Raw genomic sequence first — 25789 nt, forward strand, 5'->3', positions numbered from 1 at the left:
CAAAATACAAAGTAGTTAATTAATCTAACTACAACCCCCAACATTGTATTTAAGAACTGGTTTTAACCAAACATGAGGTCCTTCTAATGGGGGCTTTGAGGACAGATAGTGACAAACTGTGCCAGATGGCTAAATTGGAGACCTCACCTGAACTGTCTGTACTAAATCTTTTTCAGTTTTGTTCTACTTCACTTGTCACAGTTGACCTTTGCAGATAGAGTTCACATATCTACGATTTGATAGAGGTTTAGAGCTAAAGCATCATTATAGAGGTAAACATTCATCCTCAAAGAGTTTTTGTTTGTTTGTATGTTATTTGTTTTGTAGGCAAGTCTGAAACGTTTTTATTTGTGCTACTACCTTCCTTTATTTTTCATCTGTTACATATATACTGATATTTACACATCTTAACAAGTCTCACATCTGTCCAAAAGTACTATAATAGACCTTGTGGTTGCAGAGACTCATTTCATATCGGTATGCCATTATGCCAGAGACCTAAACATAGCCATAGGACTCAAAGAGTTAAGGTGCACCACAATGTACATATGTTCTACTCCATCACATTTAAGGCAGAGATGACACATATTATCCCATGACATTAAACCTGCAGCAGGTCAAATTTGAGATCAGCCACAAAAAAATTAAATAAAAATCAATAAAATAAGAACTAAAAAAGCACTGGCCTTTACAAGGGTAAAAAAGGAGATGAAACAGCTGATGCCTGAGCACTGTGATGGGTAGGCAGGGTATCTTTCCATGTTGTGCTCTGCTTTCACACAATGTTAGCGGATGGCTCCATTTGCCCTTTCTTAAATGGGATTAAGTGGGTATTGAATATTGCACCGAATGTTTTCCCACTTATTCTACTGAGGACCAGCGCACTAAGACATAAAACAAAAAGAACCTTAAAATGCTGTAAAATTCATGTTATCACCAAATTGTTACCTTGCAGATATTTTGTATCGCCATGTGTCCTTTTTATTATATTTTTCCCCTTGTTTTATTTTAATTATTTGGCCCTCAGTTTAGCTCATGTTACATTTTATTTTCTTTTGTTTCTTTCATTGCATATCTGTGCCCATTTTATATAATATTTTTTGTCCCATTTTGGTCATTTTTGTCCCTGTTTGGTCACTTTGTGTCCTTATTTTCTACTTTTAGGCCACATTTTATTGTTATTATTTTTTATATTTTTTTAATTTCCTTGTTTGTTTTTGTCTATTGTTATCATTTAGGCACTTTTGTATCACATTGATCGTTTCACATCTTTTTGTTGCCTTTCTTTATGTATTTTTGGTCATTTTGTGTCCCTTTATTTTGACTTTGTTTTCATTTTGTGCCAATTTGCGCATCATTTCTCATTTTGAATCCCATTCTTGTTTTATTATTATTATTATTATTATTATTATTATTATTATATTTCTGCTACAAGACCAGGGGCCTTTTAACTCCATGGGCCACTGTGCCCTCATGTGTCCAGGTCATGGGTCACTATTTTTATTTTTCACATTTAGGTCATTTTTCTGGTGTTACCTTTTCATAGAGATGAAATAGAGATGATAGAGATGAAACGGCATTTTCATGCAAAAACCAAAGTGCCAAAAAATTTCGAGTGAATAAAGGACACAGTAATATATTTCTAATCATTAAAGTTGCCTCTCTGTATGTCTTTTTCTGTGAGAAAATGTGGCAACTGAAGGCTGAGCAAACACAGCTAAAATCCTGAACCAATATCAAACTGTGGTCATCATTTGCCCCAGCATTACTTTATTGATTACAGGGCAATCGTTCTTCATGAGACAGCAGAAAGCAACACACCGTGTACCTTGCTCGGTGGACTGATTAGCTGATGGAGCCATGCTCCAAAAATCCCAGTGGTTTTGAGAGTGGTTTGTAGATGGAATTCATCTTATCAATCACTTTGATCATTATGAGCGTGACTTTGTTAAGATAACATTTTAAAGCAACATATAGGCATAATTTCAATTCACTGATTGAGCAGCAATCCTTGGAGGTCTTGAATGTTTTCTCTCGAGTCAGGATTTATCAGCACATTTTCACGGCAGGGACTGGTTTGGGCTCCCTGGTGGGTTCCCATGCCTGGAGTTTCCTGTGCAGATCAGTGAGCTGACCTGAACTGAGCTGATCCCTCTGATGACACCCCCACCTCCTCATTCTTTGCAGATACATGTAAGCAGGAGGCTGAACATCTGTCTCAATCCTGCAAATAGAAACACACCCAGACACCACTACTGTCCTTTTCCCATCAGATAGACAGCTGATGAAGCAAAGTCACACTATTGCAAATAACTGTTTCACAAGGACTGGGAGCAGCAGGTAGCTGGAGATACATTATGTAATGCAATAACTGCTGACTAATTGTCAAATGGCAACTGCAAATTTCACAGAATTGTCCTAATCAGAGCACTATTGATGTACCACTGATCTGTACTCATCTGTGTTGGCTTTCTCTCACATTCACGCTGACCCTCGCCCCTCAAGGTGTTGTAGGTCCAAAACCCTTAAGCCATAAATCCTATTAGTGAAGGATTCTCTGAAGCATTATAAGTCGTTTTCCCAACTTTAATTGTTTGCATTATCACTTGATGTCTTGAGAGATATCAGTCCCCTTTCTGTAACATTTTGTCCAAGTCATGTGTAATGGAGTTAGAGTTTTCATCCAAACAAAAGGTATTTAATTCTGCCTCTAAACAAAACTCGGACTCTGACAGCATACTGTGGTGGATAAACTACAGAACTGTAGCAAAAAAGTCTTTCATATTTAATCTGTTGTGTTTCAGATCAGAAGCTAAAACTGGTCATTAAAGTTGTTGACAAACTGCCTAAAATCCCACCATTCCTCTGTAGTGTCACCGTTCTCCCTGTCACCTTGCGCTCATATGTTATCACAGATTGGAAATGGCAGGCCCAGCCTGAGAGACGGAAGTTCAGACCCCTCAGTCAGAGGTCGTGTCCCTCCCTGCAGGGGGGGCAAATTGTGTGTTTGAATCATGATCAACATTATGTGCTGTTTCACATTTGTTTCATCCAGTGCCCACTCCCTCCTCCTCTTGCAAGTGTGTGGCAGAGCATTTGATGGAATGACAGACAGAATGAGAAAAATCAAAGAAAAGGGAGTGACACAGACCATGCTTAAAAAATAATCATAGGACTCTTTTTAAATTGAAAATAAATAGAAATGGGGAGCCAGACAAAAAGTGAGCGCAGAGATCATTGAATGGACAAAAGCTGTGGGCCAATAGATCATAGGACAATAGTATTTCATTGTTTGAGTATATAAAATTATAGTTATTATACTTTATGCAGCAGAAATAGACTAAATTCCCATGCAATATAACTATGGAAGTGCATGTCTGCACATAGCTCCAAAAGGAAGGAAATCACTTAAGTAAAACAAAAATGTGAGTGTAAACCTCAGAAGGTTAAAAAAGGATACAAGAGAACTGTTTATCCACTCAAATCAGTGAGCAGGAGATATAGAACTCGCCATATAACCACCAGTCAGAGCCTCAACACTCCCCTCTTAAAATGATGTCATTGAGGATGTTGTGTGTCTTTCACAATCTAGAAAGACAATCAGGTGCTTCAGACTTTGCACAGAGGATACAAGTGGAAATAGCTTTCTCCATCAGCCAGTATAAGGGACAAGGCATGAAAAAGACTAAAAACCATAAAACTTAATGACTTTGTTTTGTTAGAGCTCATAAAATGAAATCTTATAACTGATAACATGTTTGCTTAAGTTACCTCGGTTGTAAGTGATACTAGAAAATGATGTACTTGCTATTGTAAATTACCTCATGTCCCAGAAAGATGATAAACAAATGCAATGAACAAATAAGAGACAGAGGTGAGGTATAAATGCTGAAACATACATTACCAGTCAAGTTTGGACCCACCCATTGTTTGATATGTCCAAGGTTTTGAGTGGCTCTGTGGATGAAGAAATACAAAATGACCACAACAAGAAACAAAGTGGTAACAAACAGATTTAAAACAACCAACATTTATTACAAACCACTAAGGAAAAAAACAACTCAAAGTCAAACAACCAAAATGAGAAGCAAAATGACAACTAAAACTCAAAATTACGCAATAAAAAGTTAAAATAATGCATTATTGTCAAAACTATCTACAAGACATACACTGGGAGAATACAAACACAACAAATCATATCTGTATGGTTTATGGTTGTGTATTTTTCAGCCTGGATGTCTTGGTTTCCCGTAGGTAATGTACTGTATGCCCTGCCACTCACCTCAACCCCCAGGGTTCAGTTGTTTGCTAATCAGTCCAGGGTAAAATCGGTACTCTGACACCCTGTAAGCTTTAATAATTTCAAAGCAAAATTCTTATTGCTTTTTTTCAGCCAAACCTGCTGTCCAGCACCTGACGTTAGGTCTCCAGGTTAAGCACAGTATTATCTGCCTACTAGAGCGTGGCCTTTTATCTTTGTTGCTGATGCGCAACTGATCTTCACTGAAACAGTAAAGCTGAACTTTATTAAAGTCATGTTTTTCATGCTCAGTTTTCTCACACATTAGATGATTTCTGGTTTTGCTGTGTACTTTAAATGTGTCAGTGGGCAGCAAACCTTAGAATCCCTGCACAACATCATGAAGAAAAAGCACAAATGTAAATCATTGCAGTGCATATAGATAGTTTAAAGTGGTTTAATTAAAAATATTTGTCCTAATGTTTGTTTTTTAGTTGTTATTTTGTTTGTTATTTGTGCCTTTTTGTTCTCCCTAACACAGCAATTTGCAAAAAGTCCACAAAGCTGCAGGGCTAAAACTTGGTATGCTGAATCTTTTGTTGGTGAGCAGATTTTGCTGCCTGCCAGACAGAGCAATCCAGTCAGCCCACAGGGGTCATCACAGAAGAGAGGAGTTCTGATTATGATCATTATTTGGTAAATAAGATGTCAACAAGGTGTTTCCTTGACACTTTGTTAGGTAAAAGGAGGAAGGTGCAGAAATGAACGCCCCCTTCTCAATGGGACCTCTAATCTCCCCTTTCATGTCCTTTCTCATCTGAATGGGTTCGGCTTCGGCTGCCATGTGCTAGTCTGCCTGGGCCTGGCACTTCTTGCAGGTGGGGTGAGTATCCTGGCAAGCATGTGTTTATAAACCTTACTTGTTTGGGCACAATACTTGAACTAACTTCTTTTGAGTGAACAGTGTGAATCTGTGCAAAGCCTTTTCCCAAAGTCCTTTAGAAGGCGACAGCCCATTGAGAGGAGAGGAGAAGGGATTACCTTCCTCGACAGTGGTGCATTTCCGAGAGAGCTGATTAGCTCTGCATTCATTGTTAAATCGAGCAAAGGAAGGCCCTAGAAGAGTGAAAGGATCCAAATAGGTGGGCCCAGAAAGAAAACAGCCACAGGAAGCCTTGCACAGGCAACCCAAAGTTTTCCCAACATTTCTTTCCCCAACTCCTAAGGAGGTGCAGCGTGAAAAAGGAGCTTAGCATACAAAATTAGAGGCGGGATGATTTTTAAGGGCAACTTGCCTCATGCCCTCCACCCCCGCAGTCCTGCTCTGTCTGGACAAAGTTAATTAAACTAGTATTAAACAGTGAAGAAACTTCCAAGCGCTCTTTGAGGATTACCATGATGAAGAGGAGAACGGGAGGTATTTGTTGAGGCGTAATTGAGAAAGGCGTGATGGAGGGAAGAGTGCGTTGGGATGCTTTCTTTTCTTTTTGGCTGTCCATAGAGTATCTTAACCCCAGAGGGAGCAATGTGAAGAGTAAGGTTGTGTTTACTCCAAACCATGAGGTATTGATGTCACAAAGACTATGCTAAAGGATGAGCACATTCTTCAGGCTCAATGATATACATGATTAAAGGATTTATTATTCTTTCATTACATTTTAATAGAAAAGAAACTAAAAAGGCAGCTAACAATAAAGCAAAACTAGAAAATGCTGTGCAATAAATTAACAATGTACAGTACAAAGTGCTTCATTTTATGTACAATTAAATACATCAATAGGGCAGCAAAAGTCAGGCCAAGCACGATGATGGGAGAGCAAACTCTACCCAAAAATGGGCTGAAAACATAAGGGGATATTACCAGCAATATATGAAATTCATAAAGATAACTGCAAGGCTGGCCATAAGAAAAAAAAATAATCAGTTGTAGCATTAGACAATAGTCAGATCACTTTTTAAACTGCCAAGAATTTCTCCTGGGTTTTTATCTAAGTATGAGAATGAATAAAGATCTAGACCATTTTAAAGTCAGAAAAAAACACATTCTTTCAATGCCCAGTGACTCTTCAAAATGTTGCAAAAAAATATAAAAATATATCTTAAATACATTTATGCTTTAAAAAAAACTCTACCAAGTTGTAAAAGCTCATCTCTTCTATCATATGACTGCTCATTCCTGTCATTAACCTTAAATACAAAGCAGTCAGTGGAGATGGTCTGAAAGGTTTTGTCCTGAACACGAGTTTCCTGCAGTCTGGATACAGGCAGAAGCTGCAATTTTACAAATGTGATGTGTTCATGTGGATCGATGAAGGCGTTCAGTGCTTCTTCCTCAGTCTGAGGTTCTTCTGGCGGGTATTAGCGCTCTCATTCCTTCCCCTTTGACCCCCTTTCTTCACACAGAAGTACTTGGTCACTGTCTTTCTGCACTGCTCACACTTCACAGCGCAGCACCAGTGGAATTTACAATTACAGCTTGACACCATCTCAGCTTTGCGCTCCTCAACAGCCAACCCACACTCTCCACACAACCTCTTGCAGCTCCGTTTCTCCCATTTGTTCAAGTTCTTGCCCTTCTTCAGGCACTCACGGCCCTCCGTGCCTGGCAAGCCCAGAGTACGATTTTCCAGGCAGTAATCAGGGGAGTCTTCAAGGTGAACCAGCTCTTTACGGGATATGGAGCTGAAGGTCTCAGCAATAGCTCCTCGGCTGGCTGCGCTGTTCCCTGCTCCTCGTAGGAGATCCACTTTCAGAGCCCTGTGGTACTTCTCCTTCAAGTAGTTCCCCACCTCCCTGAACTCTGGCAGCTGCAGCCAGCAGGTCTGAGTCGTGCAGCTTCCTGACACCCCATGGCACTTGCATGTCCTCTGCATGGTCCCCTTCACAGCCTGCAGTAGACACCGGAAGGGAAGACTTACTTTTTGACAATTTTACTTCCAGGTTATTTTGTTTAAAAATATGATTCCACTGGACTTTCATATGGAAAATAGTCTCAACCTATAAGAACATAAAAAATTGTGATTGTGTTCATATATCTGTTGATAAAAGTGCACATACAAGTGAGTCTTGGAAATCTCTTTTGTCTTTTGACTGACGTGTTGTCAAATTAATCAGTTGTATTCTTAAAGTGTTCCAGTTAAGTAAAAATAAAAGGAGTGAATACCCTGAATAGAAGATAGATCCAAGGTCCATAGCAGTTTCTTTGTTGTCTTCACTGTTTTCTGACTTTAACCAACACTAAACAGCTGTCAGTTGAAAAGGGACGTTTTTTTTTCGTGAGGAGGGGATGAACTCTGCTGACATGAGGCTGAATCAGAGTTTCACATCGAGTCTTATTGTCCTCTCAGAATAAATAGGAGTATTTATTTAGCATGTTCATTATCAACATGTTTTCTTGTGTGTGTGGGGGGGGCCCAATGGAGAGTTCCATTGAGCTGAGAAATGAAAAAGGAGTTTCTTTCTTTTTCTATCTCCATTTTTTTCTGTTACAATGATGCTCCAGGTGCCATGGGGATCCCAAGGCACAACAGGGGGGAGCAAAGGCACTATAAACAAAAAGCACTTCAGCTGCATGCCTGTGGTCCCCTCAGACTCCCTCAGGGCCAAACAAAGACCAACATAAATGTGGGATCCTTATTGCAAGAATAAAGCTAAACACTTATTTTAAGAAAGCAGAATAATACAGAATGCTGTGCAATGTCTGGCTCCCCAGGATCTCTAATTAAGCTTGCACCAGTGATCTGAGATTCTTGAGTTGAGGTATTGTCATAAGGTGCATTCAGCACTGGTAAATAGGCCCTTCTGGTACACCGAACACACTGTTATTATTGAGGACGAGTGGCACCTCACTTTTAGCGATGTGAAAGGGATGCTTGGGTGGCACACTCAATGTAATTCGGAGAAGGGAAAAATTATTGAAAGGGTGCTTTACACTCAGCAATCAGATAGAGGGCCATGAGAGTTTTTGAAAATTTCAACCAAGTAGCCACCCAGTCTAAACACTTCAATCAAATCAAGGCACTGACTTGACATAATTGCACTTTCTCTTATACAGAGGGTTCGTCTCTTATTGTCAAGTTGATGTAGTAAATCAAGAGCACCTACTGTACCTTGCGCCCAGCTTCGTTATTGTGGAGATTCATGGCTGCCCGAGCGTCCTGCCCAGTCTCCAAGGCGTCAACAAACTGTTTGGAAATAGCCTCACCAAAGCCAACATTGTCACTGCAGCCACCCCAGAGCCAACCATGACCACCTAAGAGAAAAAATATATATATTTCCATTACCTTTTACACTGCTTGTTTGCATTGAATCTTAATGTACAGATTTGAGTAATTCTCTGACCTCGTTGTCCATTTCTGCTGTCATCACAGCCACAGTTGTCAAAATCTCCGAGACTGCAGTTCCTGGTCAAGGTGTACATAACCCCAGCGGAGCTGATGGCATGGACGAACGCCGCCTCTCGATTTGCTGTCAACAGAGAGCTTGTTAAGCATCTTGTTTCAACTCATGCATTTATTATTTCATGAATTAAGAAATGTTACATTGCATTATGTTAACTTAGCAGATGCTCAAAAGCAACTTATAAGTGAGAACACGGAAGGAAATGTGGGAGTTCAGTATCTTGCCAAGAAACTGCCAAGTATAAAGTTGGTAATTGAATCAATGATCTTCTAAATAAAAGATGATCACTACCTCCTGGGCTATAAATGCCTAAAATGTATTTATCATGTTGTTCCTCCTCTCTTCAGTAAATTTAATTAACCCATTTAGACCTGATGGAGCATCATGCAAAGGTTTTTACCTTTTAAATCTAATGCAATGGGACTGTTGATGATTTAATATTAACATGAAGTAAAAGTCAAAATCAGAAGGTTTAATCTCTTAAATATTTTTACTGCATGTTTCTAGTTCCTTCAGAAACTCATAAATAAAGGGCTTAACACATTTGACCTTTATTTTTGCCTGTCAACCCCCCCCCCCCCCCTTTTTCCCTTTCTCCTGAGCAAATGTTTACCTTACAAAGGATCCCCTCCCAAATACAAACACAAAAACACAACACTTTTTACTTGCTGTTTAGAGATGATTGGGCTGGCGCTTAGGTTGGCTGCAGTCTCTGGTGACTCTAGACTTACCACTGCGCAAGCTGCTGTGCGTGGACAGCTGTAAAGCTCTCTCAGGGCAGTTCCAGCGGTCCCATGCAAACTGGTATTTGCACTCCTCTATGCCACTCTGAGCTCCTGCTGCCACACTGCTCGAATAGATCAGGTATGCCTAAAGCAGCAATATATGTATGTATATATATATATATATATATATTTATATATATATATGGCATGATATAGATCAGTTGAATCAGACACGGGCAACCTATGTCAATATTGGTAGATCACATAAAGCATTCATACACTCACATATTTGACTTTAATCATAACATTTAGTGTGTTATTTTAGGAATATTTACCTGTTGAAAAAGGGAGGGTATTTCTGGCAGAAGTTTTCTTAATCCGTATTAAATTTAAATCAGTGAGAGATTTAAACTTTTGGAGATTTGCATAACGACACCTGTAAGTTTTATGACAACTAATTCAAACTGACCTTGGACATTGTTTTACTTTTAAAGTTTCTTTGGTGAAAACAATGAATCGCTGAGCTATCTCAGATCAATGTGCTCTGTCCATGGCTTTCACCTGCTGCTCCACTGCTTGTTCAGACTGCATGAATGATAATATAACTAATATGTCTCAAGTGGCCTTCAGGGAGATGGAGTACCACCTCTTTCACAGGGGCCCAGCTCACTAATGATGGCCACCCACTACAGCATTGCCTGTCCTTGCTTCTTAACACATTCAACCCTTGGATACACAGAGCCTCTGAATAAGGTCAAGTGTACCAAGGGGTGGTCACAAAAGGCCAAGAATATCACTGATTTAGTGTTATTGTTACATACAGACAGATACCGGTGCTTGTCAATACACTTGTGTTAACATAAGGACTATGGTTTCTCTCTGTGACTCTTTTGGGAAAAAGAGAGGAGGAAAGATCAAAAGAAAGTTGGCTTACCTTGGGTCCAGTCATCAAGAAATTATTCACTGACCTGGAAAAGGAGACAGCTTATTCACTCAGGGAAGCTCAATGTCCTTCACAAATTCCTCTGCTAACATCTCTCATTAGTACGCTTCGGAACATGTTAAACTGTGACACCAATGGGCATCCAAACTTCAGTGAACCATACCGATGAATGCCTGTTTTCAGAAATGTAAGGCTTGAGATACACTGCAGGCAATGCTTAAACAAAGGCAATGGTTGGTGTCCATACAATTAATTTGTAATATTTAAAATGCCATAGAGGACGATAATCCATTTATAGAAGTTGACGCATGGGCTCCACACAGTCACAAATCGTCATATTTACCTTGTAGCTATTAAAAGGTCAGTTATAAATGTCTTAAATCCAGAACCCATCTGAGCAGTAAAGACTGTTGAGAAGGAATGATTGTAAATTAATGGCTGTAGTACAGGTCATCTACAGCCGTTTTTTGAAATAAGCATGTATTTTATGCAATCAATTTAGGGGAATTTTCAAAGTCTGGCAACCCAAAAGTTGGCCATTAAATTGTCCAGAAAATAAGCAACGTAAAAGCTACATTTATCTAAGAGCAAATATAGTCATTGCAAATGCCACTTTACTTTCTGGATAAATCAATAAGAACTAAAAAGTTCTTTGTTCGTTCACGTTTACATGCATCTAATTCAGTCAAGTTTTTATTATTTAGCCTTGCGAGAGATATTTAGCCTACACATATATTGGAAAATAGCATCTTCAAGGCAAAAATCTATAGAAAATCAGACTTACCAGCAGCAGTAGAATCTCATGTTAGTCAGGAGGATGAAAATGTAATAGAAAGCCTCCCAGTGCACAAACATCCTGACAGGTGAGCGTGCTGAAGGTAACTCAAAGCTTCGTCCCAAGCCTGTAGACAGCACAAAGATGGAAAGGAAACTGAGCTACCAGCACATGAAACTTCACCAGGAGCTATCAAGATTCAAGGAGGGGGCTCTGAAATGGAGCTGCTCTTGTCCCAACAAGAGATTATCTGCTTAATTAAAGATTTTCCCCCTTCTTAGTCTCTTGGCCAATCAGAAGTATTGCACCAATGAGAGACTGAAATGATCAAAAGGGCACCCTGGGCCTTCAGGGCCGGACAACAGTAGGTTCCCTGCCTCCATTCAAGAGCAAAGGAAGATCTATTTAATCCTATAGGAAAAGTGTAACATTGATCCCTTGTATTTCTGGCCAGAAAAAAAAAAAAGTTTAGGTGTTTAAATTATCTAACGCTCAACTGATTGTCTGGGATTAGTGGAAGATAGTCCTCTGAATGATGGATTCTTAGTTTGATGGGGCAACAAATAAAATTGTACCGAACCATTTGTTCTTGAGGAAGTAATTCATGGTTTGAGGAAGGTGTGATTGAATCAGCGCATATCACCCTCTCAGACAGACATGCAGGAACAGTCGCCACACGGCCTTTTGATCATTTAATTTCACATCACAAACTGGCCCACTGTAAGTAATTAACTGGTGATAGTAATTATAAAAAACCTATTTCTACAAATAAATGAGCCACTGAAAAATAAACCTTCCATGCTGAGGCATAGGCCATACAAGAAATTATTTATTGGGAGATGACAGCATTGTGATAGACCTACTGGAGTAACTTTGTTTCCCCCCCCACAAGTTAACTGTTCTTTTTTTTTATTAAATAATTAAACTGAAGATCCACTACGAAGAAAATAAAAGATGGATTGGGCCAAGCCATTAATCAGATATAGGACCATTTGCATCACTAATCCAGACGGTCCTTTCCAAACACTGATGAAGGGTTATTCCCCGAGAACCCCGTCTGACCTTTAGGTCCCTTTCCTTTGGCTCAGGCTGGCCTTTTGCAATCTTCTTGTGTGCAAATTAGGATTAGAGAAAAAAAAAGTTATTTGCAGGGGGAGACTTCTGAGGGATGTTTTTGGATTAAGATTTAAAGAGATTGACAAGCAAGATGAAACAAAAGCAAGAACCATCCTGTTGTTTTAGCCCTTTTTTTCTTTCTTTAAATAAATGATAAATGATTTTTTTCACATATCCCCACATTTTAGGTTCATTTATTGAAGTTAAAGTGCTACTAATGTGGTCGTCTTCATTTATTAATGTCTTAAAGTTTCTGGAACAATCAAGCAACATTTTTTTTTATTTTGGAGAGATGAAATTGTGGAATTATTTAGTAGGCTTAGCGCAAACAAACATTTTACTTTGAATAAATCCAGAATAATCATCTCTAGATTAGACTATTAGATTTAAACCTTGCAACGGGTTCTCTGATCAAATTTTTCCAACCTTAATTTCAAGAGTTCTAGAAGAAGACAAAAAAAAATCTGTTTTTCTTTTTATTTTAGTCACAATCTCTGGTTTCTTGTTATAGTTAAACTACTTATTTCCCTGTTGAATATTTAGGCAGCTTTAAACTTTTAAAGCACCTTGAGAACTTCTTAGGAATATTCAGTAAAGATTATATCTGGGAAGGTTTAAGAAGAAATCTTGTGTCCTTTGGAGGCCTAAGAGCTCAGCAGTGGCCTCAAGGAGACTACGCAAAAACTGAGCAAGATCTGTTGTATTTGATATTTTCATATCATTTTATTTATCTTCTCTGTTAATTTGATCACCTCTTTTAATTGTGGGTAATTGATTAAAAGTTAAGCTTTGCATACGAGGCACAAAACAGTATAAAACATGTTTTACATTACCCAAACATTAGTTAGTTGATGAATTAGTTTGACAGCTGACAACAAATTATTTACAGCATGCATGAAGGCATCATCCTTTTCAAGATATTAAGAAGCCAAACAGTTAATTAAAGAAACGACCCAAAAGACTTAAGTAAATGATAAATAACACCACCTTTTTTTTCTTTTTCTTTTTTATTTATTTGGCACGTGTTAAAAGACATAATACAAAAATTATTTATATAAAAACAGTACAAGTGCAGGGAGAGGCAGAAAACCCATACGGGCTAATTTTAAAGCCTCCACCTCAAAGTTACTTTACAGAAGAATTACATTTTTGTTAATTTACAATTTATTCAATATAAGTTACAGTTCCACAAATCAATGAGATTTAATTTGAACTTTTTTCAAACATTTCTTAGAAGATTTTAATAAGCTATTACTTTCCGCCAGATGTGAAAACCTTAAAAGATTTATTTGTAAAATTTTTCATTTTATTTGTCTTACTTTACATTTACATAAATACTCTTCTATGAATAATATTTTTAGTCCAAAACTTGTTGTAAAACATTCTTAAAATGTGTTTTTTTTTTTTTTTTTTTTTTTTTTTTTGGTTTTTTACAGAATAGTAATAATAAAAAGTAAAACATAAATAAAAACAAATTCTTTTTTTTTTTTTAAATAAAAAACTAATAAATAAATAAAATAAAAATGTGGTTTTAACTTAAATCAGGAAAATAATCCAAACCCCACAACAGGTTAAGTTTTTATAAAAAATTGCCCTCATCTATACAACAAAATATCCTTTTAAAGAGAATTGCTCTTTAAAAGTTGCAAAAACAGCTGATGCTTATTTATAGAAATGACCTCAGATATTCACATAAAGCCGCTGGCAGCAGCAGGTTTTAGTTAACAAACCCAGATTACACAAGTCTGGAAGTGACTGAGCTGAAATGGTCTGACTGGCCAAAGTGAGTTGTCTAAGCTGTCACATTGATGTGTTACATGCCATGAAGAGGATGGTCTGACACTCAGCAGCCAATGGACAGAGTGCTGATGTCACCATTAGTGTGACAGAGTTCAGCAGTGGTGGCACCACTTGCAGTACATTTGGATCAGGATTCCCCATAACAATATTTGATTTCTAACAAACATATACACAAATGCACAAAAAATGCAACATTTGCTGCTATCTCACAGTACAAAGGAGAGATGCAAGGTATAATTATATTGGCATGCCAGGAAATAAGTCTCCAATAGAGGGATTCAATTCACTGGATGCGCTTCATAGCAAACACAAAAGTCTCTTTGCTGACCCCAGTAAGAGACTTATCTTTCACCTCTGCCTGCATCTGAGCAAATCAGGCCAAAATACTCGAAGTTGTTGGACAGGATTTGGTGCTCTGCTCAAGGATCCTTCAACAAGCCTGATGCATGATGACAGAAAACTTGGGCCACCACCCATGAAGATAAAGGAACTACATTTCTAAAGGGCTTTTCTGTGTTGTGGATTACTGAAAGAGATCATACCTATAAGTCACATCCACCCATTCTCATGAATATTCATACATCAAGTATGTTTTGCATTTATTGAGCTTATCATTGACACTGATGAACGCACAAGCAGTAGTGGAAGATTTAGTATCTGTGTGGAATATTGCAGGCACCAACTGAACAACCAGCCTTTCACCCGGTGGTCTGCATGAGTGGACACACCTGCAGGAATCTGTCCTCTTCAAGGGATGTTCAAACTATATCTGAGGAAATCTTAAATATGGATACTTACAACAAATAGTCATGTGAGAAATCCACATGTAAACTGATGTGCTTTCTGAACATTTCATTCATTTTTCTTAGTTTTAATAACACTTTCTGGTTTCAAGATGTATGTCAGATTGTGTGTTAGAAAGATAGTGAGCCCCAGAATCCCGTCCATTATATTTGAGTGCATTTATGGTAGGGATATGCATTAAGATATCTTAATAATACCCCATTCTTAGTAGTTTTTGTAGTTTTAATAAATACTGACTAAAAGAAGTAAGTCTCTGAGATGGAAATAGTTTTAAGAAAATGATTTGTAGTAGAAAAATTACCAAGAGTCTGGAATGAGTAAAAGTATATAAGGTTTATTAAAGGAGAAGTATAAAAAACAGATAATATTTGCAAGTTCAAGAGCCATCTTGTTGACTCCGGAAGCCGACAAGAGGACTCTGCCTTGCTGCATTTTCGGAATCAGTTTTATTCAACATGATCCTAGCTGAAGGCCAGTCTCTAAACTGATAAAAAAGGAGAAGGGAGACTAGAAGGCGCCGCTCTCCCACTGTCTCACCCAAACAGGCTGCTATTTTCTAAACAACTGTTTTTATTTAGCAGCTGCTAGATCAACTTTTCCCCATATCACGAGTCTGGAAGGAAAGTGGTCAGCCTGACCTCACACAAGAACCCAACAGGAGAATAATAACTTCAATGTTCTATATAAGGAAAATACACATTATGAAATGTAATTGAGGGTAATAAATGAATAAATTTATTATATGAATAAAAGAATGATTACACTTGTGATTGTTATATGAGTAAATGATTGATTACCATATGCATTAAAATTACTTCCACAGATTAGAGGCGATATAGAATTACAACAACATACTTTGAGTACAAATTTGGTTTATTTATAGTCCATACAATACATACAAAAACATTCTTTAGAAATAAAGGTGCCATTTTCAACACTAGAAAAGTGCTGCTTTGTAAAAGAGGAATAGTCATTGTTACAACAGTATCTTTGAACAAGTTTAATTGTTTTAATGCAGTTTTTGTTTACACAAGAGTTAAATGGCAGTAACCCAAATTTAAGCATTTTTATTTTGACATAAATGAACAGGGATTACAGGTGTTTCTTAAAAGCCAACCCACTCTAAAACGGTTAGACAAAGATTCAGGTGTTTTCTCTCTGCATTTAACACTTTGAATTTTAAATGTGTGCACCCTTGTAAGGCCCAACATTTTTATACAACGTCTGTTAAAATAAATCCCACTCTTGAAGGGTGTTCACTCAGCTGAATAGATTTCATTCATAGCTTTCCCCCCCCTCAAGAAAATCAAGTAGAGGGGGAAAAAATTGAATCACCTTGTAATTTGCATTTCTAAAATAAATAACTGCACCAGGCTGTCAGTGGAAATAATGTAAAGGATTATAAAAGTCCTTCAAATTCAAATCTGAGCGTGGCAAAATATTTGTAATGTGTCTGACGTTTGAACCAAGTACAAACAAAAAGGGAAAGCTGTAAAAAAGGGAAACATACATGTAACCCAAACACGTCAAAGCATTGGGACAGAAACCTTTAAAATAATCAGCCTGAAAATAGAAAATTCAAAATAAGAGATGAGAAAGAGCAGAAACAGAATTTATGGTCAAACAGAAATCAGTTCAATGAAATTTGTGGGTTGAAGTCGTCATTGACTGTAGATTCCTGGATGAGAGAGACAAATTACAAATTTGGACTAGACGAGGAGATGACTGACTGCCTGAAGAAAAATTTCCACAGCTGATATTAGGCGTACGTTAAGTAAGGAACCTGGATGATTACCTCTACAATAAATGCACCGGTGTGCATTGTAATTTTTGGGTTTATTTTGACATTCAAAACCAAGAGTACCACAGAGTAATCAGGGACTTGGTCAGCAAATAACCCGAATCTCAATCTATGGAATTATCTTTTTTTACCATTGGAGGTAAAACACTAATATAGATGCATCCTGTAAACATGATTTTTAAACAACTGTACAAGAAAGATAGAAACTGAAATATATCTATTAAAATTCATTTCTTGAGAAATGCAAGTTATCAAAAGCCAGAGAGGTGACAAAATACTAAATTGTTTCTTTCGAATTCATGCCATTTTTTTTCTTCTCTACTTGAAAACAAACACTACAATTACCAAATATTACATTTGGCAAATAAAGAGCTCAATGACCATATTCCAACAGCAGTGAGTCCATATCCCACCCCTGACTATTAATAGGTCACAAAGGTAAATGCACTTTCCACTTATGTCTCATTGGTTTAATCTGAAGAACATGAGCATTTCAAAAAGGATTGCAACGTTATTTCAAATGATTAACTACTTTTAAATCATTAAGAGGTATGGGCCTACGATTCATTTAGGAGGCATAAAATGAAGAGGGTTAATAATGAAATATGAGGCTGCTTAACATCTCAACCACAGTTTTTTGTTTTTTAAGAGAAATCCAGTTATAATATCTAGGAAAGTTAATCCTCAGCAACCAGACAAATGGATACACTGGGTATTTAAGTATCCAAGTACAACACATCTGAAGTGTATTCGTCTTTTCAGGTTTGACACTTGGTAAAACCTCCATAGAGGCCTGGCTATGTTGACATTGGCCTTTAACAGCAGCTTGTATTCAAGTAAAAATAACTAGCTTACCAAAAAGCTTTAGCCGAAGTAAAAAAAAAAAAAAAAAAAAAAAAAAAGACTGGGGATTTTATAAACTTCAACTCTTTGTGGGATGAAACAAAGCACCACTGACAGAAATTAGAGCAAAATGACTTTAATCTTGCCTGCAGAGAAACTGCACTTTTAAGGGTTTCAATAAAGCATTCAAAGTGCCAAAGACTATTAATAAATAGCAAATTAATAAATACAAAGTACAGAATTTTACTCTGTAATTACTGCTTTCTCCACACTTTAAAGCAAAACCACATTTATTCTTTCGTATGCCTGTTTGATGACACAGTGACAAAGCTGCACGTGTAGTCAACCAGCTATCTGTTGCAAACAGTCTGTGCGGGCACTTCAAATTTAAGAGAACCACAACCTTTATAGGACAAACTCCTTAAAGCCAAAAAATTAGTCTCAGAGATTTAACTGATAATCACAAGCATGGTAATCACCCTCCACCAGTGAAATGCTGCTATACTTGTTGCTACTTTCTGTCTCGGTTCGGCACATACTATCAGTTAAAGAGCTTTGTAGTGCAACTGACTCAGCCACTCTTGTTGCTGCTGTCACCCGTTCGCTTCATACGTGCAATTATCATTTCCTTTGAAACCCTCTTACAGTCTTTGGCCAGACCCATGAAGCACATGAGGTCAATGAAGGCAGTGGTGACATTGAGCTTGCAGCCAAACTCACTTGTGGCATAGTCAAAGGGAAATGTGTGATGATAGTTGTGGAAGCCTTCCCCTACAAAGAGAGGGGGGAAAAAAAAAAAAAAAAGTAATCAGATCATGGGAATGTGGCAGAGACAAAAACAGCTGCTAGTAAATGACTTTTAATTTGATTTAGCAAAGTGGAAACTTATTTTTGGATATTTTAAAAGCCAAAAGGCAGACTCATGTAATGTAATTTACAAGTTACCAAAATTAAATTTTGCTAGATTATACCCCATTTAGACCATCACTGAGTCAATCTGTGCCCATCCAGGGTTGGAGGTGGGTCAGATGCTCAGCTTTCATCATTTGGCATAAGTATCAGAAATGGAAATATATTCTAACAATCTCAAATGTCTGGTCACAAACAAAAAAAAAAAAAAAAAAAAAAAAAAAAAAAAAAAAAAGGGAAAGAGGTTCTCATGTAGGCATTAAGTTCACTGACTAAATATTCAGTCCAGTTTAGTGAAATGTTTAGGTTAAGGATTGATTCATTAATAGCACTGAACACTGCACTTTATCTAGTTTAAAAATTATTTCTATAGCAGCTTTTATAGCAGCTTCATTCACAAAATCAGCAATTTAGAGTAAAACCAGACCCCACAGTCACAAGTCATCTCTGCTTTGAAGTACACTTTAGAAGCATCATGCCTCAAGACTGTCAGCAAAAAAAAAGTAATCCTATACCAATCATAGCAGGAACTGTGGAACATGGACAACTTGATCATTTTAAGTTGAATCATAATTAGAAAAGTTTCAGTGTTTTTGTTTTTTTAAATTGATGACCATCAGTTATTCCAAAAAGGCATGACAGTGAGGCACATTCCACTAAAGTTTGAACATATTTTCCCCATTAGATTAAATGGGAAAAATGTGATCAAACTTTCACTGGCAGTGTACTGAAAAGTGCCTTCTGTGCATTAAGGTTTTCAGTACACTTTCCCTTTTCCACAAAAAGCATTTGGTCCAGCATTTATAATAAATTTATAGAAAAAAAAAGCTGCTCAGGCATCTGAACTCAAGAGCCACCACAGCCACAACAAAATAACAGCTGGACACTGGATTAGTGGACCATCACCCCCTAGATGCCACACCGTGTCAGCTTAAAGAGCCTCCACAGTAGGTGACAAGCTTTGAACATGTTTGAAGAGTTCATTAAGTTGTTCCTTACCTACGGCACTGAAAGCAACAAATGGATTCTCCCTCGGGTTGATGGTCATGTCATAAGGCCTGTTGCCCCATATGTGTGCAGCACTGTTGACCAGCCAGGTCGCATTTAGCACCACTGCGTACCTCAGGAGTCCAGGGACAAAATACCCCACAAGTAAAGACTCACCCCAGAAGTACCAGGGTACCAACATGGGTACAAGGAAGCAAAGAATCACCACACAGAGCTTGTAGTGCCTGAAATAAACAAGGACAAGTTGTTATTTCACACAGATGCCCTTCATATGGTCATTATTCTGTTACAGGCTAGATTAAAATGTTTTAAGTACTATTAGTTCAATTGTACTGACAACATAAAATCTGAACTTGTCAGGTTAAACTGTTCCATAACAGCCCCAAACGTGTTAACATAACATGTGGCTCCTGATATCTTACACATAGTTCACGGCACACAGTTGATAAGAGTTCTCTGAACTGGGTGGTTCTGATCAACATTAATCCCCGTTTCCTGAGAGCAGGAGGAAAAATCTGGGATTGCTTCCAGAGGAGAAGAAATGTTGACCAATGATCAGAGAGTGGACATTATCTTGTCATGGTCAGACTACATCATTGTGGACAGCTTAAGCCCAAGAGGAAATAACTTATTAGAACCACAAATAACTTATAACCACATTTAGAATTTGCTGCAACAAATATTATGTACTGCCCCAAATTTGATATATTCAATGGCAACCATCATTGCTACTGAAAAGATGTGATGTAAGAACTGCGCCTTTGATGAATCAGTGTTGGTATTTCCATCAATGACATGATTACTGTGAAGCCCCAAAAGTACCAGAACCTATGATTCCAGTACTCTGCAGTCAGAGGCTGATCGCATACAGCCTTGCATCATGTTGGACAAAGATCTATTCAATGTGCACTGTTAAGAAATGCGCAATAAATCACAACAAAAAAAAAAAAGTTTTTCTCACCGTCTCTGAAACATCACCACTTCATCTGCCTTCAAGTCCGACAGCTCCATTTTCTGCCCCTTTTCAATGACATCAGGATGCTTGCGAACCAGCAGCCAACCAATGTGGGAGAAGAAGAAGCCCCGCATTGCATTATGAGGGTCTGCATCTGTCTCAGAGTACTTGTGGTGGACACGGTGATCCCTCGCCCACTCATAAATGTCATTCTATACATGTGGGGAAAAAAAAGAGCAGAGAAAGAAGATTATCTGAGAAACTTTAAATATGAACATGTGTTTCAGATCAGTCCCCTATTGCAAAATATGCCTAGAAAATGTTTCATTTAAAAAGCAAAATTGTCAAATTATAATTGTGGAACACAGTTACATTTCTTACCTGAAACGCCATTGAATTGGCAAGAGCAAGGAAGACTCGCAAAGGGAAAGAAGCCTTATAAGATCTGTGGCTCCATAATCTATGTGCACCAGCAGTCACACCAAGAGCACTGAGGAGGTAGCACACTGCAGCTAGAGAAAAAAAGAGGTGAAAATACAGGTATCTTAAAGGAAAAATGATGCCACTACATTAGGATGAGCTTCACACCCATGAGAGCAGAGTCACTGGGACACCATGTTCTTTTCAAAACACTTGGGCCTATTTGTTCCAATAAAAGTCATCTGTGTAGGGAGATGGGACAGTGGGAGCCCGCAGGTCAGCCCTCACACTTTGGTTGTTCTAAAAATGCTGAATGCATTTCTATGTGAAGCCTAGACAAGACTGGTTGGGATCAGAGACCCGGGGGAGTCTGATGGGCAATGAGCATTCTATTGTGGTGCCATGCAGCTCACAATGGGATGTCTATAGGAATGGTGATTGTGCTTTGTCTTCCCCAGTGAAATAATATGCAGCTCAGCATTGGAAAGACAGAAAAATTATGCAGTGCCAGAGTGGAAACAACGTTAAGATTGTTCGAAAATTTCAGACATGCCTCAACAGTCCACTTATTTAGGGTACAGATTCTAGTTATTCAGCAAACTTTTTGATCACTGAAATTCAAATACTTTCAATTTGAGACACGTGGTCCTTTCCAAGAAGCTGAAATAGATTACAAATTCAGTCACAGGTTTGAACTCTTCAAGAGGGGCAGAACAGATGCACAGTTTTAAGTAGTGTAGATTTGTTCTGTTTTGTGTATCCAGCAACAACTTTTATTAACTGAAACAAAAGCAATCTGAGAAAATACAAAATATTTGAGAATATGTACTGAAGCAACAACTTAGGACAAGTGAAAAAAGCATTTACCCAGTAAGTCTGAATGAGGAGTACTAAACTGCATTGATATCTGGACATGATGACCCAGCTCTAATCTACAAACCCAGATAAACCAAGTCATATAAAAAGAAAGGCCTTTTCAAAAGGCATAAACTAGCTGAAAGCCCTCTACAGTGATAAAAAAAAAAGTAAACTGTCAGGGACATAGTACTTCATGGCCACCTCTCAATCAGAGAAAACACGTTTTGTTTTTCTCTGAAAATTGGGGAGAAGGTTGTCAGTCTGTGACTTAAGCTCAAGAACTACTGTGTGACAAACAATACAATGATCCAAGCAAGTAAGTAGTTCACCACTGTAATAAGAATTTAAGTTCTAGTAAGGCCTGGTCAAATTCTGACCATGAACTTCAACAAAATCCTATGGAAAGACCTTAAAAGAAGCAGTTAAATCCTATTAATTTTAACCTAACAATATTTCAATATTGCTATATTAAAGCTGATTCGACCAGAATAATGTAAGAGAAGCCTATACTTTTATTGTTTTTCCCTGATTTAGGATACACTGTGCTTCCAAAATCAGAGTGTAACATAATATGCACACACAAATTGAAAATAGAGGATGAATACATTTTCATAGGAATGAGTCATTAGGCCAGTGACTCATTCTCCATTATTTCCATAGGCTTGATCCCTCAGGCAGTATGCTCTGTGTAGTTAGCAATGATCACACAGCATCAGCACATTCTGTGCTCTTATGTCTGTGGCCTGGAGGGAGGAAAGACCAACAACACTCTGAAAAGCTCATCTTGTAAAGTATTTACAATATACTTACTCCAGGCAAGAGTTGAATTCGACGCGGAAGGAATGAGAACCAGTCCATAAAGCGCACCAAAATGCAAAGCAGACATCAGTATGATATTTCTCCACACCAATATCCGCGGTGGCTTCTGCGCTTTCGCCTTATAGGTGTCGTCAAAAACATCATCCACAGTCGAGTTTTCGACCATGGCATCTCCGTTTAGCTGCTTGCCAGCGTGATGAATCCTGGTTTCACCGACGGTCATCTTTCTAAAAGAATAGCAGAGCGGAAAAAAAAAGAAGAGATGTTGCTCAGTTTAATGCGCACGCCGTGATGCAAAAGAAAGGGAAAGGTACGGCGGCTGACTGTGCTCACAATCCAGCAGCGGGTAGTGGCAGCTGGCATGCAACTCTTCCACTGGCTGTTCTGTTGGCATATCGCTCATTATGCGCAGTCTTAAGTTACATCACTGTTCTGTGGCTACTGTTTCACAATAGGCCAGTATGTGATGATACACCTCTGCTGTCGTTGTACTCACATTTAAAAATCTGCCAGAATTATTTGGTGGTACACTTGTTACACAAAGCACACATTTAACAGCGGCGACGTTGCGCGTCTCACTATTCTTTAATCTGATGCGATGCGGAATTGTGTAGAAGTGTCTATCGTTGAAGCATGTTTCAATATCAAAGAGGCTGGCTCTGTTGTAGGAGGAATTATTTGCATTACGTTTAGCTGCTGAAGATGATGAGCAACTCTACACACTGAGCAACAGTGTTCAGACAGAGGCTTCTTCAATCTTCAAGATAGAAATCTGGCCCTCAAACAATATGATTCATAATTATTTAAGGGCATCAATGTCAGTAAACAGAGACAATCCTTACTAAATGGCGCTTCCCTCCCATGTAAACGTTTTCACTTTTCTGTATGGTAAACCAGGCAAATGGCTAAGCCACATTGGAAACGCATTGGATAAAGTTTGAGCAGTCGAAAACTATCTGTATAGAAATAGCCTAAAGATATGGTAACGTATGTTTTAAATTGATTTATTAAATTAAACATTTTAGAAAATATTTAAAATATGTATAAAGGTCAGAAGTACCACAATTGTGTATATTATGCTAATGTTGCTCTATAGCTTCACATCTGCTGGTGGACCAGCAGCAACATATCAACGGTTAATTATCACATATATTACTTTCTTTAGTTTAATCTGATTTAAGTTACCTTTTACCCGGGTTAAACAGGCAGTTCTTGGGTCGCCAATGCCAAGTACAAAAAAGGTGTTGATTGAAGATGCAACACTGGTGCGTTGATTCTCAGTCCCTGCAGCGCTTTTATTGTCTGTTCTGGGGCTGTTTTAAAGCCACCGCTCCATGGGGAAATAAATGCAACCAGCTAATATCCCATTGGCTGTTTGTTGTACTGATGTTTACCTCACTCTGCTTTTTTTTTTTTTTCTTTTTTTTTTCCCCTCACCAGGCATTTCATAACACATTAACCTACTATCTTTCAAATGAAAATATAAATATGTTTTAAAACACGTGAGTTGCAGTGTGGAAGGAATTTTACTTATTATGCCTTTATATATTCACTTCATTAAGGGTTCATTTATCCCGTTATTTCTTTCATTATATATTTATTCATTGTTACTATATTTTACTTTTTATTACTCTTTTTACATTGTACACTTTTACTTCTCACGCTTTATTTCACTTTTAAGGTTTATTCTCTTCATGTACATGCTCTGTTAAAAGTTCACTATAGGAGGGTAAGGTGACCTTTATCTGGTCCTGAGATTTGTGTGGCCACCCAAGGTCTTCAGGAAGGAGGATTCTTTCAACAAAAATGTAGAACTATTGTCTTTACTTGCAAGTCATTTGTCTTTGTTTATTTTATCCTTAATACATTTTGTTATTCTTTTACTCTTCCAGACTCTTGGTAATTTTTCTACTACAGCAGACACAAGGTACTTAATTAAAAAGCATGATATATTGAAATAAGATTAAAGCAATTTGTTTCATAAGCGACAGGAGATGGGTAGATAGATGATGCGTTTCATCCTCACTCTCAGGCTCTTTTCCAGATGATTTAAAGTTATTGGCAAATGTTTGTTTTGTTTCCTTAAGTTACTTTTGTAAAGAGTTTCTGAAAATATAACTTTACTATGAAAAAAATTATTATATATAAATAATGTATACATTTTTCTTGCAAAGCACCACTAGACTAAACCCACAGACATGTTATGTGAACAAATTGCTTATTTCCAAATGTTGTTCTGTAGTAAAAGAAAAAATGAGAATATTCGTCATGTTTTGGACCTCAACCTTCTGCCAGAGCTGATAGATGGTTATTGAAGTTAATTTCAGTGTCTTTCAACAGACTGTGTAATATAATTATTTGCACATGAAAAATATTGCCCTACTTAAAAGATAAAATCTCATATTCAAGCCAAAACCACCTTTCCACATCAAATGATCTCACATAAACAGCAGTAACCTCCATAAATGTACCTGCATCACACCACCTACTTGTGGTGTGATGAACTTTTGTAAACTTGAATGCACTGAATGAAATGACACAACCAGGGCTTTTGGTCAACTGCTGCTTTCTAAAGGGATCTGAAGTAGTTATGGCACCACCTACTGAATAAATAAAGGTACTGCAGGGACATGCAAACTGAATTGAATTGAAGTACTTTACTGTCCCACCAAGGCAGGAAATTTGTCTTTGGTTTCACCAATAGCAATAAAAACATAGGAGTCAGTACATACAATACACACTACAATAGAAATGTTAACCATTGTGCAAACACACATCAGACACAGAAACACAATCAGCCATCTACATGTAACCTGCACTCTAATGTATTAGCTACCGCTGTTTGTTGACTACAGTAACCGCATTGGGAATAAAAGAACAGATAGATTAGGGAAATGTATTGGTAAAATAATAATTGTATCTGAATTCCCTTTAAGTCAGCAGCTGCTGGGTTTGCTTTATTGTACCTCAGTGGACAACTTAACTAGACTCCTAATAGATAACAAGTATGCTGTAGAAAAAAGATCTCCATAATAGTAAAACATCTAAATATAGTCTCACAATCTAAAGCCTATACTATTTTTTGTGAGACTTGAAAAAGACTGATGCATAAATTCTAAGGACATTGAAAGCAAAGGGATCTCATGGTGTTAAATTTAGTTGTTTTGTTTAGTTTCACCATGACATATTTTTGGTGCTGGAAAAAAACTTCTAGTAAAAGAGTTTTTTTTATTAAGTTTTAATTTGATCTTTTTTTTTTTAAGTTTTCACCTCAAATCTAATCATTTTAGTTATTCTGTCTTACTATTCCCTAATTATGAGCTTTCACTTAAATTGTTGTTGCTGAATGTTTTCTATTACACAAATTAAGAA

The 25789-nt window shown here is 37.6% G+C and overlaps 2 protein-coding genes across 2 annotated transcripts; both read right to left on the minus strand.

The window, feature by feature from the left end:
- Positions 1-366: 366 nt before the first annotated feature.
- Positions 367-11750, minus strand: wnt8b (wingless-type MMTV integration site family, member 8b). Its single transcript, XM_042010808.1, has 7 exons — positions 11094-11750; positions 10301-10334; positions 9373-9511; positions 8582-8707; positions 8350-8492; positions 6068-7128; positions 367-377 (listed from the first exon to the last, which is right to left on the minus strand). The coding sequence occupies exons 1-6, from the start codon at positions 11162-11164 to the stop codon at positions 6559-6561; spliced, it is 1083 nt and encodes a 360-aa protein (XP_041866742.1). The 5' UTR covers positions 11165-11750; the 3' UTR covers positions 367-377; positions 6068-6558.
- Positions 11751-15662: 3912 nt separating this feature from the next.
- scdb (stearoyl-CoA desaturase b) lies at positions 15663-23734 on the minus strand. Its single transcript, XM_042010810.1, has 6 exons — positions 23603-23734; positions 22409-22644; positions 20702-20832; positions 20327-20532; positions 19357-19589; positions 15663-18219 (listed from the first exon to the last, which is right to left on the minus strand). The coding sequence occupies exons 2-6, from the start codon at positions 22638-22640 to the stop codon at positions 18020-18022; spliced, it is 1002 nt and encodes a 333-aa protein (XP_041866744.1). The 5' UTR covers positions 22641-22644; positions 23603-23734; the 3' UTR covers positions 15663-18019.
- Between the last annotated feature and the right edge of the window lie 2055 nt (positions 23735-25789).

This window comes from Melanotaenia boesemani, chromosome 16, assembly GCF_017639745.1.
Source record: "Melanotaenia boesemani isolate fMelBoe1 chromosome 16, fMelBoe1.pri, whole genome shotgun sequence".
Lineage (NCBI taxonomy): Eukaryota > Metazoa > Chordata > Actinopteri > Atheriniformes > Melanotaeniidae > Melanotaenia > Melanotaenia boesemani.